Raw genomic sequence first — 15,051 nt, forward strand, 5'->3', positions numbered from 1 at the left:
CCCTGTCCCACATCATTTACACCTCCACATACCTGTCCCACATCATTTACACCTCCACATCCCTGTCCCACATCAATTACACCTCTACATACCTGTCCCACATCATTTACACCTCCACATACCTGTCCCTCATCATTTACACCTCCACATACCTGTCCCTCATCATTTACACCTCCACATACCTGTCCCTCATCATTTACACCTCCACATACCTGTCCCTCATCATTTACACCTCCACATACCTGTCCTACATCATTTACACCTCCACATACCTGTCCTACATCATTTACACCTCCACATACCTGTTCCACAACAGGCAAAGATGTTGCTGAGCATCTATCTATCGCTGACCATACACCTGCACGACCAGCATCAGATCAGATTCACCTCACGACTCCCTGGCAGTCCCAGCGGCACAATTTGTTGTCTTTCTCTGCACATGATCTGTCGTACGGTCGATCGTGTGCCTCACGCGCTCATCAGGAAAGTCATTGAAATGACATGAATGGACGCACGATGCATCGCATGCACAAAATACAGGGTACGATCTGCACACGATACGATGGACAATATGTACTGCACATCTGATCATACGATACATTTTAGGATCTGCAGGAGCGCGCATTGGATCGTATCCTACTCTAAAAATACAGGAGAACAGGTAGCATTCCTCAGTGTGAGGTTAGTCATTTGCAAAAAGAATTGTTACCAATGTTTCAATGCTTGTTGCATTTTTGTCAGGACATATATAAAACAAGAAAACAGTGACTTACAGTACAAAACAATGCTGGACACGGACATGGTACATAAACATTGCTGCAGCAGGGCAGCAGCAGCAACCAAAGGTAGGAAATATAAGATAGTGTAAGGCACTGGTCGGGGAGCAGGGATAAATTACCCCAAATGGGGTAAAAATGAAATTCCTGGGGGTAATGGACGGACAGCCGGGCATGCATATTAATCATTGCATGCCCGGCTGTCCATCCATTACCCCCAGGAATGGAGGTCACTGGCGCCGGGTGCGGCGCCAGTGACCTCCAGCCCGGCACTGCATGGAAGCTCTAAGCCGGACGCCTGCTGAGATGTTATTGCCAGCGGGCACCCAGCTCCTTCCCTGCAGCGCCATGTTAGCCGGAGGCTGGCGTTCTCTTCTGAACTCCAGTTTCCGGCTCTCCCCATGCGCACTATGGGAGAGACGTCATGACTTCTCTCCCATAGTTCCGAGGAGCAGCCGGGCGGACAGGATGGCGGCAGATGCAGGAGCGGGGATTAAGGTAAGTGGGGTTTTTTTTCTTTGTACAAGCGGCACTACAGGGGCACTATATGGGGGCACTACTAAAGGGGCATTATATGGGGCACTGCTACAGGGGCATTATATGGGGGCACTGCTACAGGGGCATTATATGGGGGTTCTACTACAGGGGAACTATATGGGGGCTCTACTACAGGGGCACTATATGGGGGCATAACTATGGGAGAACTACTACAGGGGCATTATATGGGGGCACTACTATATGATTTCCTTCCCTTCAAATCAAGGGGATAACGTTGGCGTATCTAAATATATTTTGGGGTAAAAGGTAAAAAAGATCCCTGACCCCTGGTGTAAGGAAAAAGACATGAGGAGAAAGGGCCCCATGCATTGCAATGCATGATACATCCCGACCACAGTGAGCTAGGCGGTTTCCTCCCCTGCAGTACCACTGAGACCACAAGGGGACAGTGTGTAGTGTAGCAGCCTGTGTGACACATACATAGTGAGTCAGGGACAGGCGGACTGCCCCTTGCCATACCGTGTAGACCGTCAGAGGGCACTGCGGCACCACTCACACCATAGAGTGCGGATTAGCCGGCTGGGGACGGAAGTGGGTGCAGGGCAGGCCACACGTGGATACAGCGTGTCCCTATAGCTGCTGTAATCATGGGGAAGACAGGGAAGCTGCGCTCCGGGGTTGCCGGCAAAGTGAAGCGGTGGAAGAAGGGAAAGAGCAGCGAGTGTAATCCCGAAGCCCGGCGGCACCGGGAGGCAGCAAGGAGCCGCTTCTTCAGCCGCCCGTCAGGTGAGAGCCCGTGACGGGTCATCAGTGGTTGTTATTGCTGTGTATTCACCCCTTACTCGTACACAATGGTCACACAATCTGGGGGCACACTGTTCTAGGGGGTAACGCAGTCTGGGGGCACACTGTTCTAGGGGGTAACGCAGTCTGGGGGTACACTGTTCTAGGGGGTAACGCAGTCTGGGGGCACACTGTTCTAGGGGGTAACGCAGTCTGGGGGCACACTGCTAAGGGGTAATGTAGTCTGGGGTGGTGTGCTGGTGGTAACGCGGGGTGGAGGGGGATGCAGTACTTGGGGTAACGTGGCCTGGAGGGGGGTGACATGCTCCATGGGTGACGTGCTGGGGGTGACGTGGTCCGGGGATGTTTGACCACTCTACTGGGGGCAATGGGGGAGTGCATGCTGTGCTGGGGGCAGCAGGGGCGTACAATGTCATGGGGGCAACGGGGTCTGGGGGTGGCCGATCGCTCTGCTCGGGGCAACGGGGTCCGGGGGATGTGCTGGGGGCAACAAGCTCTAGTGGTACACTGTGTTGGGGGGGCAGCGATAATGACTGATGCCAATAGTGGCATCAGAGGTGGATCATGAGCACCTGAAGGAGCAGGGTCATCACAGGTGGTCTGGGTCACACAGTAATGAGTAATGCATGGGCAGTCTTTTTGACAGGCCGTTTGTAGCAGAGATGAGTGTTGGGCAGAAGCAGGGTCAGCACAGGTGGTGTGGAATCATTTAGTGGTGCATAGGTAGCAATAACGACTAATACCAGTTGTTGCAGAGGTAGGTGATGTACACTACCAGAAGCAAGGTCACACAGTGTTAGTGGATACATGGGAAATGATAATGACAAATGCCAGTTGTAACAGCGGTGGGTGCTGGACAAGAGCAGAGTAATACCCCTTTCACATCGCAAACCTGACTCTGACCCGGCATTTTGAAGCCGGGTCGGATTTGGCTTTCTTACTGCACCTTCGACCTGGCTTAATGCCAGGTCGGCCCCGTTCACACTGAAGCCGGGTCTGCCTTGTAAAACCCTATGGATGTAATGAAAAATTTACTTTTTTCAGGCTCGCAAAGATAAGATCACAAAAGGTAACATATGGGAGGGGTGGGGACTGCTCACAGCATTGCAGGAATCATGGCAGATGGATTACCACTGTGTAGCCCTGGGTTCATGAGTGTTTGTGCTTTATTGCTGTATGATTCAGCCAGTAAGAGCATGATGCAGCTTCTGGCAGCATAGTGTACAGGTCACTATTTGATCCCTCCAATTAGCCATCACTATAATGACAGTAGTAGTAGTAACCCCCCCTTCAGACTGCAGGAATGCGGCCTTTGTTGTTGTCTGCAGTGTGCTGCCCGTGTTCTTGGCTGCTGACATCAAGTGAGACCCAGGAACATCCAATCAGCGTTGTTTGCCTGTTCACACTGCACATCAACCCGGCTTGTTCCCGAGTTCAACTCTGGTCTATTGCAGGGTTGAAATGCAGAGTCGCTGGACCCAGCAATTTTTCTGTTTGCGCGTTCACACTGCACCTCGACCCAGCAATATACCGGGTTACTTTTGTGATGTGAAAGGGTATAAGTGTAGGTGATCTGGGAATTGTGAGCCCCTGGATTATGTTGCAGCATGCAGGGCTATAGCTGGAATGTATGATTGTGTCCTGATGGCGACCTATATATGGGTGCACACAGGAGAGTGTACAGCCTTTGGCCGTTTGTTGGGATCGCAGTAAGATATAGATTGTTTGGGCCATAGAAATGTATGGGTGGTACATCTGCAGGGAACAGGATAGTGTCCAAGATGCGGGTTGTCCATAGACAGCTGCAGGGATACTACCACCCACCCTCTGCTGCAGATTCATCACCTCACTCCAGGTGCCCCAAAACATGCACACACACTACCCAAGTGCCCCAAAACCAAGCCAAACCCATTGTTTGGAGATGGGATAGAGACCCGAGCTTAGCAAAGTGTTTTAGAATTAAGTTACATGATGCAATCAGATTGGGGCAACTGTAAGGGACTCCTAATTCAGTATTTATCATTTATGCAATATGTATTTCCATTTATCCAGTTTGAATATTATTATATTTTTCTTGCAACTTGCATACAGATTTTTACTTTTTTTGGTCTGTCCTAATGTTCAGATTTTTCTCACGTGTTGCAGGTAAAAGCGATTTGACGGTAGATGCGCTAAAACTCCACAATGACCTCCAGTTGGGGTCGCTGTCCGTGCAGAGGAAGCCCGATGACCACATGGAAGATGAGGTTGAAATGGCCACCACTCAAAAGTCTGGTGGCACCTTTCTAAGCGGCCTGTCTGACTGCACCAATCTCACATTTGGCAAAGTGCAGAGATACTGGGAATCCAATTCTGCTGCCCACAAGGAGGTACGCTATTTGCCCTAGACGATCGCTCCAGTGTATTCCTCTAGCGTTATTTAAAACTGCTGCGCCCGCTGAAACCATGGAACCATGTTTGGCTTTTTGTGCCTTATCGAACACCTTTACCGATGCAGAGCTTGTGATGATACATCGGAACTACTTATCAAATAATTCTGCCCTTAAAATATACGGAAATTTCTGTTTCTGCAGGTTTCAGGACAGCATAAGTGTCCCTTGAAATGTAGCAATACAGAAAGCAGGAGATGTCTCCTTACCGGCCACCAGCCCTCGCAGCTGCTGTCCTCATAATTTTCTCTGGGGACGGTATTTAACAAGATGCGCAAAGTGTAGCGTTCAGGATCTTGCATGAGTGGGCTAACGCCGTTATTTCGAAGGACAGCCCTGCCTGAGAGGGATCTTGCGATCAGTCTCTTGTGGGCTTTAGGTGATTCCAATTCCCATCGCATTGCGAATGAAAGCAGCGCATGTCCCTTAGCGCTTTGTGAGATATTGCTATAATTAAGGTGATCATATATGCAGAGAATTTACTGCTCACCGATCATCGGGACGGGCGCTCATCGGCGTCTGTCACAGCAACTTAGGTTGGTAAATTCTAACAATCCTGCGATACGGATTCTTAATTTTTAAAAATAATAAATGTGTCCCCTAAATGATGGAAACCTGTGAGCCTGCAGGCTGATATACATTTCATTCTTAGGTCTGTCTTTTTTTAAAAAACTGCATTTTTCTGTATTTGCAACAATTATTTTATTCTGTTTATTTGCTTATCAGTGATTACACGGAGCAATGTGTATATTTTATTGTTGCATTATATAGAATTTGTTTTTTAAAGTAAAACCAAGCTGTTATAACCTAGTTTGAGTACAAATTATAATTGAGTCATTGTTTCATGTCCTCTAATGAGACAATATGCTGAAGACTTGAGTGTATTGAGCAGGGTATTCCCATACTTGCACATGCTGCTAACATTTGAGAGATCTTTTTTCTAAAAAATAAACATTGCAATAAAGGTAGTGAGCAACCAAATCCTAGCCTACGTTCTCAGTCTGTTATTTTTGCAGCCTTTTATTGGTTAAGATAGAAGCTTAATGTAAACTTCTCACATTAACAGCAAAAAACGGCGATTTTTCACCCTATCCTATTATTTCGAATGTAATAATAGGATATATATGTCACAAAAACACACAGGGCCTGCAATAAGCTTGCAGACCTACAGTATGTGTTTTCGCCTATTTTTGTGGTGGAAAAAACGGCACTTATCGTGCATTATACTTCGGGACACATCCGGTCCTGAAAAATAAGTGCTGGCGTCAGGCGGCACTTCGGGGCTAATAGGATAGCCCCACCGCGATCAATGAACAGACTTGGATAGCATGGCGGTATATTTTGTATACAAATTATGACATAATTCAACCCTGCTGTGAAACAAATATAAGGATTATAGAATCAACCCAATAATTTACTATATAAAGCATAACCAAACTATATACAGGTCATGGAACCATTTTATTAAATTATCTTCTGGTGTGCTTATCCTTGTTAGTTCACCTGTTTTGTGTTTTGTTTATTTTTGTGTTTGTATAAGACATTATGACTATGGGGGAAGTGTATCAATCCTTGGAGAAAGTAGAGAAGTTCCTCAAAGCCACCAAATCAGCTGCTGGCTGTCACTTCATAGACTGTGGATAAATAACAGCAGCTGATTGGTTGCTTTAAGCAACTTTTACACCTTTTCTGTCAGACTTGATACATCTCCCCCATTGTGTTTTTTTGTGAGTTAAGGCACTGACAGGTTGCTGTTAGGTGCAGGAATTAGTTTAGTGTGATGACCAGGATAATGTCTGGCTTGATTATTGCGGAGCGTGGTAAAAGATGTCTTTCGCTGCTCTTTCTAAGGGGGCGTTTCAATTCTGCGCACTATTTAGTCTAACTAATGATTTCTTCTCGCACAGCCCTGAGGGTGTGAGGAGAAATCCGACTGAAGTGCCGGCCGCGGGACTGTTTTCCGGCTTAGCGCGGCACTAACAGCCACGCGGCCGACACTTTTTAGTTGGAGAATGCCGGTTCTCGTAACTAAACACCCAGGTTAAGTCGCGGCAACCGGCATTCTCCGACCTAACTGCTTACTGACAAAGTAAACATCGCGGTGAATTGAATCGCTCCTGAGCCCCTTCCCGGGCGCTATTCAGTTCCTGCTGAATTGAGTCGCCCCCTGTGTGTTCACATCACTCAGCATTCTAACATAATCCAAGATGTCAGACATTACTAGGAAGTCATTTAAGTCTGATACAGGGATCTTCATGTAAATGGACTTTGCCTGTTGACTTTTATTATCTTTATAATCTCCATTTTATCTTTTCTAATGGACACGGAAGCAGCCATTGGTAGCATTATTACTGTTGTAAGACACAGCACTGACCTCTAGCATCAGACACTACATATGTCTTCTATCCATAAATAAATTAGGGCCGTCTTCCATATAAATCTACACATACAATTGTAGCGTTCCCGCTAGGCTGTTTTAGCGGGGCGCGGCGCCCTGCCCTCCTGGAGGGCAAAAAGCACCCTGCTCTCCAGGAGGAGGGCAAAAAGCGCCCTGCCCTCACAGCTTGCGGGTGCCGTTCTCACCCGCGGGACGCAGTGTCCCGCGGGTGGAGAAACATGCGGTGTCGCGGTGACGTCCCGGTCACCGCCAGAGAATAGACGCCGGGCGCATGCGCCCGGCATCTATTCTCCCATTCTGCAGCACTCGGGTGCTGCCCGGCATGTCCGTAAGCGCCGGGCACGCCCCCAGTATGACGAAATGGGGACGCATCTTAGACACGCCCCTTTTCATAACCACACCCCCTTTTCGGGCGCGGCGCGCGCATAACGTTGCCCTCTCTAGCTCCAGCGCCCTGCCTGCCGCTGGAGCTAGAGTGAACCCTACAATTGTATAATATATCTGCATCTCAAGACCCACTACTTCATCAAAGCCTTCCAGCTATCATTCTAACTCCTTGCTACATGCTCCTTCGTCCCCATCTACCCCATCTGTGTCAACCCAGTTTGTCTTCCCCCACCTTTTTAGAATGTAAGCTCTCACGAGCAGGGCCATCTACCCTCTTGTGCTTCTCCTTACTATAGTGTAATTTACTTCTTACTCACCACTAGGGCACCTAACACTTGGTTGCTTATGCTCTGTTGCTTATCTGGGTGATATGGTCACTAATGTAGCAATATATATTATCCATGTCCTGTATTGTATTGTTCTGTAAGTCACTTGTATACAATTTGTTTTTGTACTTTGTAAGGCGCTGCGGAACACTTGTGTGCGCCATATAAATAAATGCTAATAATAATAAAATCTTGTACAGTTGTGTTAGAGGGGGGGTGTACACATTTGGAGATATATTGGACGATCTGACGCGGAACGGAACAATATATCGTCCATATTGCTCAGTGTGTACACTCAATTGCGCGCTCACGTGAGTCATCAGCGGCGTCGTCCCATCTGATGTTCTGCACGTAAGATTGGACAATGTTGCTGACCGCATGCTGGTGAATTCAGGATGGACGGGTAGATTGCGCGGCCGTACACCGGATTATGCAGTGTGTACAGCTACCTAATCTTTCCTACCGTCTGGTCGGCTGGGATACACTAGTGGTCATTCTAGCACCCTGCACCTCTCACAACCTGTGCAGTTCCTCTTTCCTGCCCGGGGTACTGCTCTGGTGCCTCTAGCACACTCTAGGTCTGTACTCAGAGGTCTGTTGCATTAGCTGAGTGTGCTAGAAGCACCAGAGCAGAGACACCCCAGGCAGGAGTTAGGAACTGCACTGGTTGTGACAGGTGCAGGGTGCTAGAATGAACACTAGATACACGTTGTTCTGATGTGTACCCAGCCTTAGAACTACAGACCAGTCTCCTCCTTACTAAGCTTCTTGATAGCCACTAAAGAAGGTTCAGCTGTGACTGCTTTTCTGTGCTCTATGCATCCACTTCAACAGAGGAAAACGGACACTTACTGTTATAGATAGATGTGGAGCACCCCCCCCCCCCCTCCCCTCCCCAAATATTCTTGTGTAACTCTATTGGTCTGCCTGAGTTAACTGCTGATTTAACATCTCTCCTGCACTTGTGTTTTGTAGTGATTTTATTTGGGTACAAGTCCTTGTTTAGCTGCCGTACACTTAGGCAGCGAGGGCACACACCCTGGGCTTACAGACCCTGGCATCTTATCGGTGGGCTTTTTATTTTTTTTATACAGTAGTTGAGATTTGTTCAAAATGTCTCAATCGCATTAGTATTAAGTGTAGCACCTATTGTCATTGAGAGAGTGGTTTGTGTTTGGCTGTTTATGCTAGTCCATAAAGTCACCCGGTTCTGCAGTAAAATTAATAATTCTGTACTGGGTCGGTGACCCAGACCAATATGCCCTTTATAATTCGCCATAGCCACTGGCCTGTGCAATCGCAGCCTCCCCTGATGCCTCTGGTGTATTGGTCTTGTGTCGGGTGGAACGTATAGCTCTTTTATGCTGATTTGTTGCCATTTTTGTGTTTCATGGAAAGCTCCCTGCCTGCTTTACTGACTGCGACAGAGGTTCTCAAATTCTGTCCTCAAGGTACCCCAACAGTCCTGGTTTTAGAGCTATCCATGGTTGAGCACAGGTGGTTAAATCAAATTGACCGAGGTACTAATTGTCACCTGTGGTCAAGCATGGATATGTCTAATAAGTTAGGTACATTGTCGGGCCGATACGCCCTGTCGGAATAACCTTTCGCCTACACCGCTCAGTGCGTATGCATGTTTGCACGCTCCTGCGGTTGCTAGCGACGGTCGCCAGGTTTGATGTGCTGCCCATCAGACATAGCGTTATTGCTAGCGGCCGGTGCTTTGACTTAATGATGATCGTTACGTCGTTCATTAAAGTCGTCCAGTGTGGGTGCACAATCCCTATTGACGGGCATTTGTTCCAGTGTTGAAACGAATGCCCGTTGCTCCAGTATGTACCTAGCTTAAGGGTGCCTTGAGGACAGAGTTTGGGAACCTCTGGACTATAGTAAATCTGTTTGGCCTCTTTGGTGTCGGGATTAATTGGGGGTCATTCCATGTCAAGTGGACCAGGAGCACCCACTTGACCATCTCTGATTTTGTTGAAATTTGAAGGTTGCTATATATCTAGAACTAACTTTGGTAAAAGTGTCAGGTCACAGTATGCAATAGTAGTGGAGTTGTAGCTCACCTACCCCCACTACCAGAGCCACAACTCTGCTACTATTGCATACTGTGACCTGACACTATACCAAAGTTAGTTCTACATATATACCAATCAACATCGGAGTTGGTCATGTGGGGATGATTTTCAAAATTGGTCCACTTGATATGGAATGACCCTGGGACACGTCTGTCTTTCCCTTTCTCAGCACTGTTCCCCAGCCCCCCTCCTATCAGCTCCCTTTGGGTATCCAGATTACTCAATCTCTAGAATATGTAAATTTAAATTTGCAACCCCAGATGGAGTATTTGAAGGCAAAGTCTCTGGCAGCGCCTTCCCCTCACGGTCACGGGATAATGAGTGAAAATGGTCATACAACCAATGGTCCTATGTGTTCTGCCACCTTCTCCAGTCTTATCTCTTTCAATCCCTCTTCTCTACTGTTGTCCATCATGTTTGGGGTAATAAGCGGGCCCATATAGTTTCGAGAACATTGTCTTGGACTAGGGGGGTTGGGGGTTTGGCTCTGCCAGACATGAGACTATATATTATTTGGATGCATAGCTGGTTTACCTTTGTGACAGAGTTCCACATCCGGAGCAGGGAGAGGCGCATTGGGCTTTGTTGGAATACGTAGGTTTAAAATTTACCCCTTTACAGTTTCTTTTGGCAAAGTGTTTGCTTCCCCGTTGTCCCGCTATCCTGAATCAGAGATGTAGAGTTTGGTTGGCAGCGGCAAAGTTATTGGGGGAGCCTGGGATTGATCCTTGTTCTCCATTATAGTACAATACCGTCTCCTCTGAACTTCATTCTCTAGAAGGCCGACCTATGTGTAGACTCGTGGGGCTGACTCGATGGGTCAACTATATCAAAATGGGATTCAATGTTCCTTTGCACAATGGCGCATGGGTGCGTGCAATTCTGGGTACACACTGAATGATCTTCACCGTTTGTTCCAATATGACAAATGGTGAAGATATCGTTGTAATATGTACCCGGCCTAAACATGTATTTGTATTTCCCAGATGGATTTCCCTTTGCTGAAAAGCGCAGCTACATTGCTATAAAGTCATTTTTAATTGTGGAGAGAGAACTGATTTCTGTGTTACTGTCCTATCCTTGCTCAGATTTGCGCCGTGTTGGCTGCTGTAACTGAAGTGATCCGCTCCGAGGGAGGAAAGGAGACTGAGACAGAGTACTTCGCAGCCCTGGTGAGTCTTTATTTGGCAGGTGTACTCCTATCCCCTTGTGGGGCTCTGTGCGGCATCGCCCTGCGGGGCGTTACACTGCGGGGCATTTCTGGTCCTATGTGGCGTTGCACTGCGGAGCAATTCTACCTGTAGGTGTTCATTTATAATTGTACCAAATGTACAAATTCTGGGACATCAGAAAAGAGACCTTGATAAAGGCTGCGTTTTCCCAGCACTCGGGGAAGGAGCTGGTATACATGCTGAACATCATCCGATACTTTGTGCCACGCACATCTGTTAGGTTTGGAATATCCTATCCAGTGATGCACGGAAAACAATGTACAGTAAATTGAAGGAGAAAGTTAAGTGCAGGCAGCCGCACACATCCCTTTCCTGCAGCTAATGTACAGACACCAGTGCAGTTAGCTAGTACCCCGTGATGAACATCGCCCCTGGGACAGCCCTCATTTTTGTTTGTACCCTCCAGATGTAGGTATGAGGGATCATCTTTCTCATTGAATTATTAATTGCAGTATGCCTGCAGCTTCCAAGGACCGTTCTGTGTCCTTTTACCTGATAAACGCCCTTAGCCTGTGTTTTTTTTATTTTCAGTTTGTATTTGTTCTGTTTTGTGTAGCAGAAGTTGAGACATGACACACAGATGTGTATGATGAGCACAGCAGGACATGGTAATGACATGCTATTGACACAGTGATGTGTATTCATTCATAGATGACCACATTGGAAGCCGTCGAGTCCCCAGAGTCATTGGCTGCGGTAACCTACCTGCTTAACCTGGTTATGAGAAGGTAAGGGGATGGGGATTCTCTAAGTGTGTATTGTGAGATGTGTCTCAGCCATTTATTGGTTCATTGTCTCCTATGATCTATCAGGGTTCCTGGTCCTGTGCTGATTAAGAAGTTCTCGGACACGTCAAAAGCTTTTATGGACATCATGGCTTCACAGACCGCCAACGGCAGCACCTCGGCAGTGAGATGGGTACGCGGTAATACTGGGCTGCCCACTTCCAGATCGTCTCTCGCCCTGTAAATATGGGGGCGCAGATTAGGGCTTGTTAAATAGTTTCAACTGAGGGGAGGGGGGGGGGTCAATAGCTACTTTTGTGCATTTAAAAAAAATAAGTAGAATTTAGAAATCCCCCCCCCCCCCCCCCCCCCACACACACACAAATACTTACATTCATCACAAGAGACAAAGGGGCTTATTTATTGACTGGTTTCGGACCTGATAATTATAATTGTATTATTGCTACAATAAGAATTTAAGGATCAACTAAAATTATAACAAAAAAAGGGTCCCTGCCATGTGTTAGAATTAGTGAAGTGATCGCTTCTCCTCCAGGATCCTGCCACGCTACTGCGTATGTGTGGGGAGGGATTCTACGGGTTTCTCTTCCGGAAAGTGAAGCATTCTGCAGCTTAATACATTTGGGAATTAAGCAGACCCATAGAAATGGGAGCTGCTGCTTTGGCATTCCAAAATGGGGGATCGCACTAGATATTGGTCTGCAGCTGGCCCCCTTACCTAGATACAGCCCGTGGATATTTAATAATTTTGGGTTCCCCTGAAAATAGGTGTTTTTCAGGGGATAGCCAGCCAATATTTGTTGATAAATATGGCCCATTTTTAAATAGATGAGTTTTGAAAAAAAATAGCTACATCCAAAACTGAAATTTAGCTTTGGGTGGACTCTGCCAAGTTAGGATTAAAGTTTCTACCTAACTGGAGTCTGGTGTGTTCTCTACCTGGCTGGTCCATGAAATGTCCAACAGTTCATTGCTGCTCTATGTGGTGACTGCTTTCTCAGGCATGAGCTCCCCATTCACATGAAGGCCTTAAGACCACTACTGTAGGCCTGTCCTTCGAGTAGAGTAGCTCTGGACCATTAGAGGCTTTGGAGGACAAGCCTGATCGGTAGAGTTCCCAGTAAGTAACATTCTGTATCATATCTTCACGTAACAAACTAAAGGCCCCTACACATTAGACCTGGGTTCCCCAACCACGGTTCTCAAGGCACACTACCAGTGCAGGTTTTAAGGATAGCCATACTTGAGCACAGGCGTCTTAATTAGTACCTCAGTTATTTTGATTAAACCATCTGTGCTTTCGCATGAATATCACTAAAACCAGCACTGTTCATGTGCCCTAATGACCGAGGTTGGGAATCGCTGCACTAGACGATTTTATTAACTATTTTATTAACGATTTGGCCGATTCCGACGCATTGGAACGACAAATCGTTAAAATTGTCCATGCTGTGTGCACTACATCGTGTAGTGTACGCTCCCGTGGGGTCGTCGGCCGCATCGCCTGATCTTTTGTACATGCAGGAAGATAAGACAATACGGCTGACTATCAAATGCGGCGGGGGCCGGCATGTCGGGCACCTTATCGCCCAGTGTGTACGGACTGCCCGATATGTCGGTATGTTGAGCTGGGGTTGAGTGGCATCGCTGGGTACGCAGTCGTTTATATATAATCAAAGTGTTTTATCCTTTTTCTATTCAATCTAATCTATAATGTATTTAACTTGCAGGTTATCTCTTGTCTGGCTGTGCTGCTGCGCAAGCAGGAGCTGTCGGCCTGGAGCTACCCGTCCACCCTGCAGGTGTACCACGGCTTACTGAGCTTCACTGTCCACACCAAGCCGAAAGTAAGTGACAGAGAGAGGTCTCCTTTCTGTAGGAACTGTGCTTTGCCATATTGAATGTTCCATGTCCTTTGTTTCTGTTGGGTGTGACTTTGTCCCCTGTGGCTTTGTTGTTAGATCCGGAAGGCGGCCCAGCTTGGGGTTTGCTCTGTTTTAAAGGGCAGCGACTTCATGTTTTTGGACTCTGCTCCCGCTCACCACCCGGCCTCACAGTCCACCGCTAAATTCTGTATCCAAGAAATCGAGAAGTCTGGAGGTAAGAGATGCTGGTAGTGAGGTTGGTGGAAGGATCTGGACTAGTAACCATTATCCAAGGCAGTATTGTAAAAATAGTAACATTCTGGACAAGTATGCATGTATGTGTATATATGTATACCTGTGTATATATAGATATATCTATAGATAGATGGACAGATGTGTGTGTCTGTATATAGAATAAGAGCCAATGTATATTGATCAGTACCACGATTCATTTCTATAGCTTCAAAATAATCACAAAGCCCTGTGCAAGTCACGCTCAGTCCCTGTGGAGCCCACACCCCAGCTTCCGTGTGTTTTTTGGGCTATCTGAGAGAACAAACTGCAGCTTTAAAACCAAATTAGATTTTGGGACTATTATGATGTCCATATAGAACATGTTGGCATCTGCAGAATGCTGACATGTGAAATGGTTTTCTGCAGGGACTGGAGAGTTAGGGCTAGGCTATGGGAGGGAAGGGTCAGCGTTAGGCACTAGGGGGAGGGTTAGAGCTAGGCTACATGGAGGGAGGGTTAGGCTATGGGTAGGGAAGTTTGAGTGAGGCCCAAGGTAGTGGGTTAGGGATATATTCACAGCTGAAAGTGCCGCAGGCTCTGCCCCGAAGTCACCAGGACGTTACCACCTGACCCGGAAGATACTGCTGGAGCACCCAGACCAGCTAAATCACCTTCGGGGACATTTTATTGACATTCTAGTTATGCTGACATTTCGTTAGTGTCAACGTGATGAATGTTGACAAAATTTACCACACCCTTAGATTTTACCCCATGCGAAGACCAATGTTTATTACCATTTATTGTATACATCGTTGTTGATCATTTACTAGTGTATAACGTCCCCTGTTCATCTCCATTCCCTTCATGGTTTCTGCAGGCAGCAAAGAAGCCACCACAACGCTGCACATGCTGACGCTGCTGAAGGACTTGCTGCCCTGTTTCCCCGTCAGTGTGGTGAAGTCCTGCTGTGAGACGCTGCTGAAAGTCATGACCTTGAGCCACGTGGTGAGTTTTAGTCACCAGTCTAGAACCAGCGTCACACGTTTGCGCCGGCCGCCATATCTAGACCATGGGGGGACAGGAAAGCGGCCGTTTAAGATGTGTGCAGGGACCGTGCAGCTCTGTTCCCGCGCGCAGTCTGATCAACTGGCAGTTACCCATCAAACTAAAATGTATTGAATGTTGGCAGTGTGATACACATAGCCGGCACACCATTATACTTCCTTATCCACCTCTTGCCGATTTTATTCCTCTGTCATTGGAAGAGAATAG

The 15,051-nt window shown here is 47.2% G+C and overlaps 1 protein-coding gene across 1 annotated transcript in view; it reads left to right on the top strand.

Annotated features, from left to right (window-relative positions):
• Positions 1–1,773: 1,773 nt before the first annotated feature.
• RRP12 (ribosomal RNA processing 12 homolog) overlaps positions 1,774–15,051 on the top strand; it is a 63,806-nt gene continuing 50,528 nt past the window's right edge. The window contains exons 1-8 of the mRNA XM_088449964.1: positions 1,774–2,060; positions 4,224–4,447; positions 10,791–10,874; positions 11,586–11,662; positions 11,747–11,852; positions 13,411–13,527; positions 13,642–13,780; positions 14,657–14,784. Of these exons, the coding sequence (XP_088306090.1) occupies positions 1,922–2,060; positions 4,224–4,447; positions 10,791–10,874; positions 11,586–11,662; positions 11,747–11,852; positions 13,411–13,527; positions 13,642–13,780; positions 14,657–14,784 (1,014 nt within the window). The 5' untranslated portion in view covers positions 1,774–1,921. The remainder of the gene's footprint in view (positions 2,061–4,223; positions 4,448–10,790; positions 10,875–11,585; positions 11,663–11,746; positions 11,853–13,410; positions 13,528–13,641; positions 13,781–14,656; positions 14,785–15,051) is intronic.

The sequence above is a fragment of the Taudactylus pleione genome, unplaced genomic scaffold (genome assembly GCF_031769625.1).
Source record: "Taudactylus pleione unplaced genomic scaffold, aTauple2 ptg000502l, whole genome shotgun sequence".
NCBI lineage: Eukaryota > Metazoa > Chordata > Amphibia > Anura > Myobatrachidae > Taudactylus > Taudactylus pleione.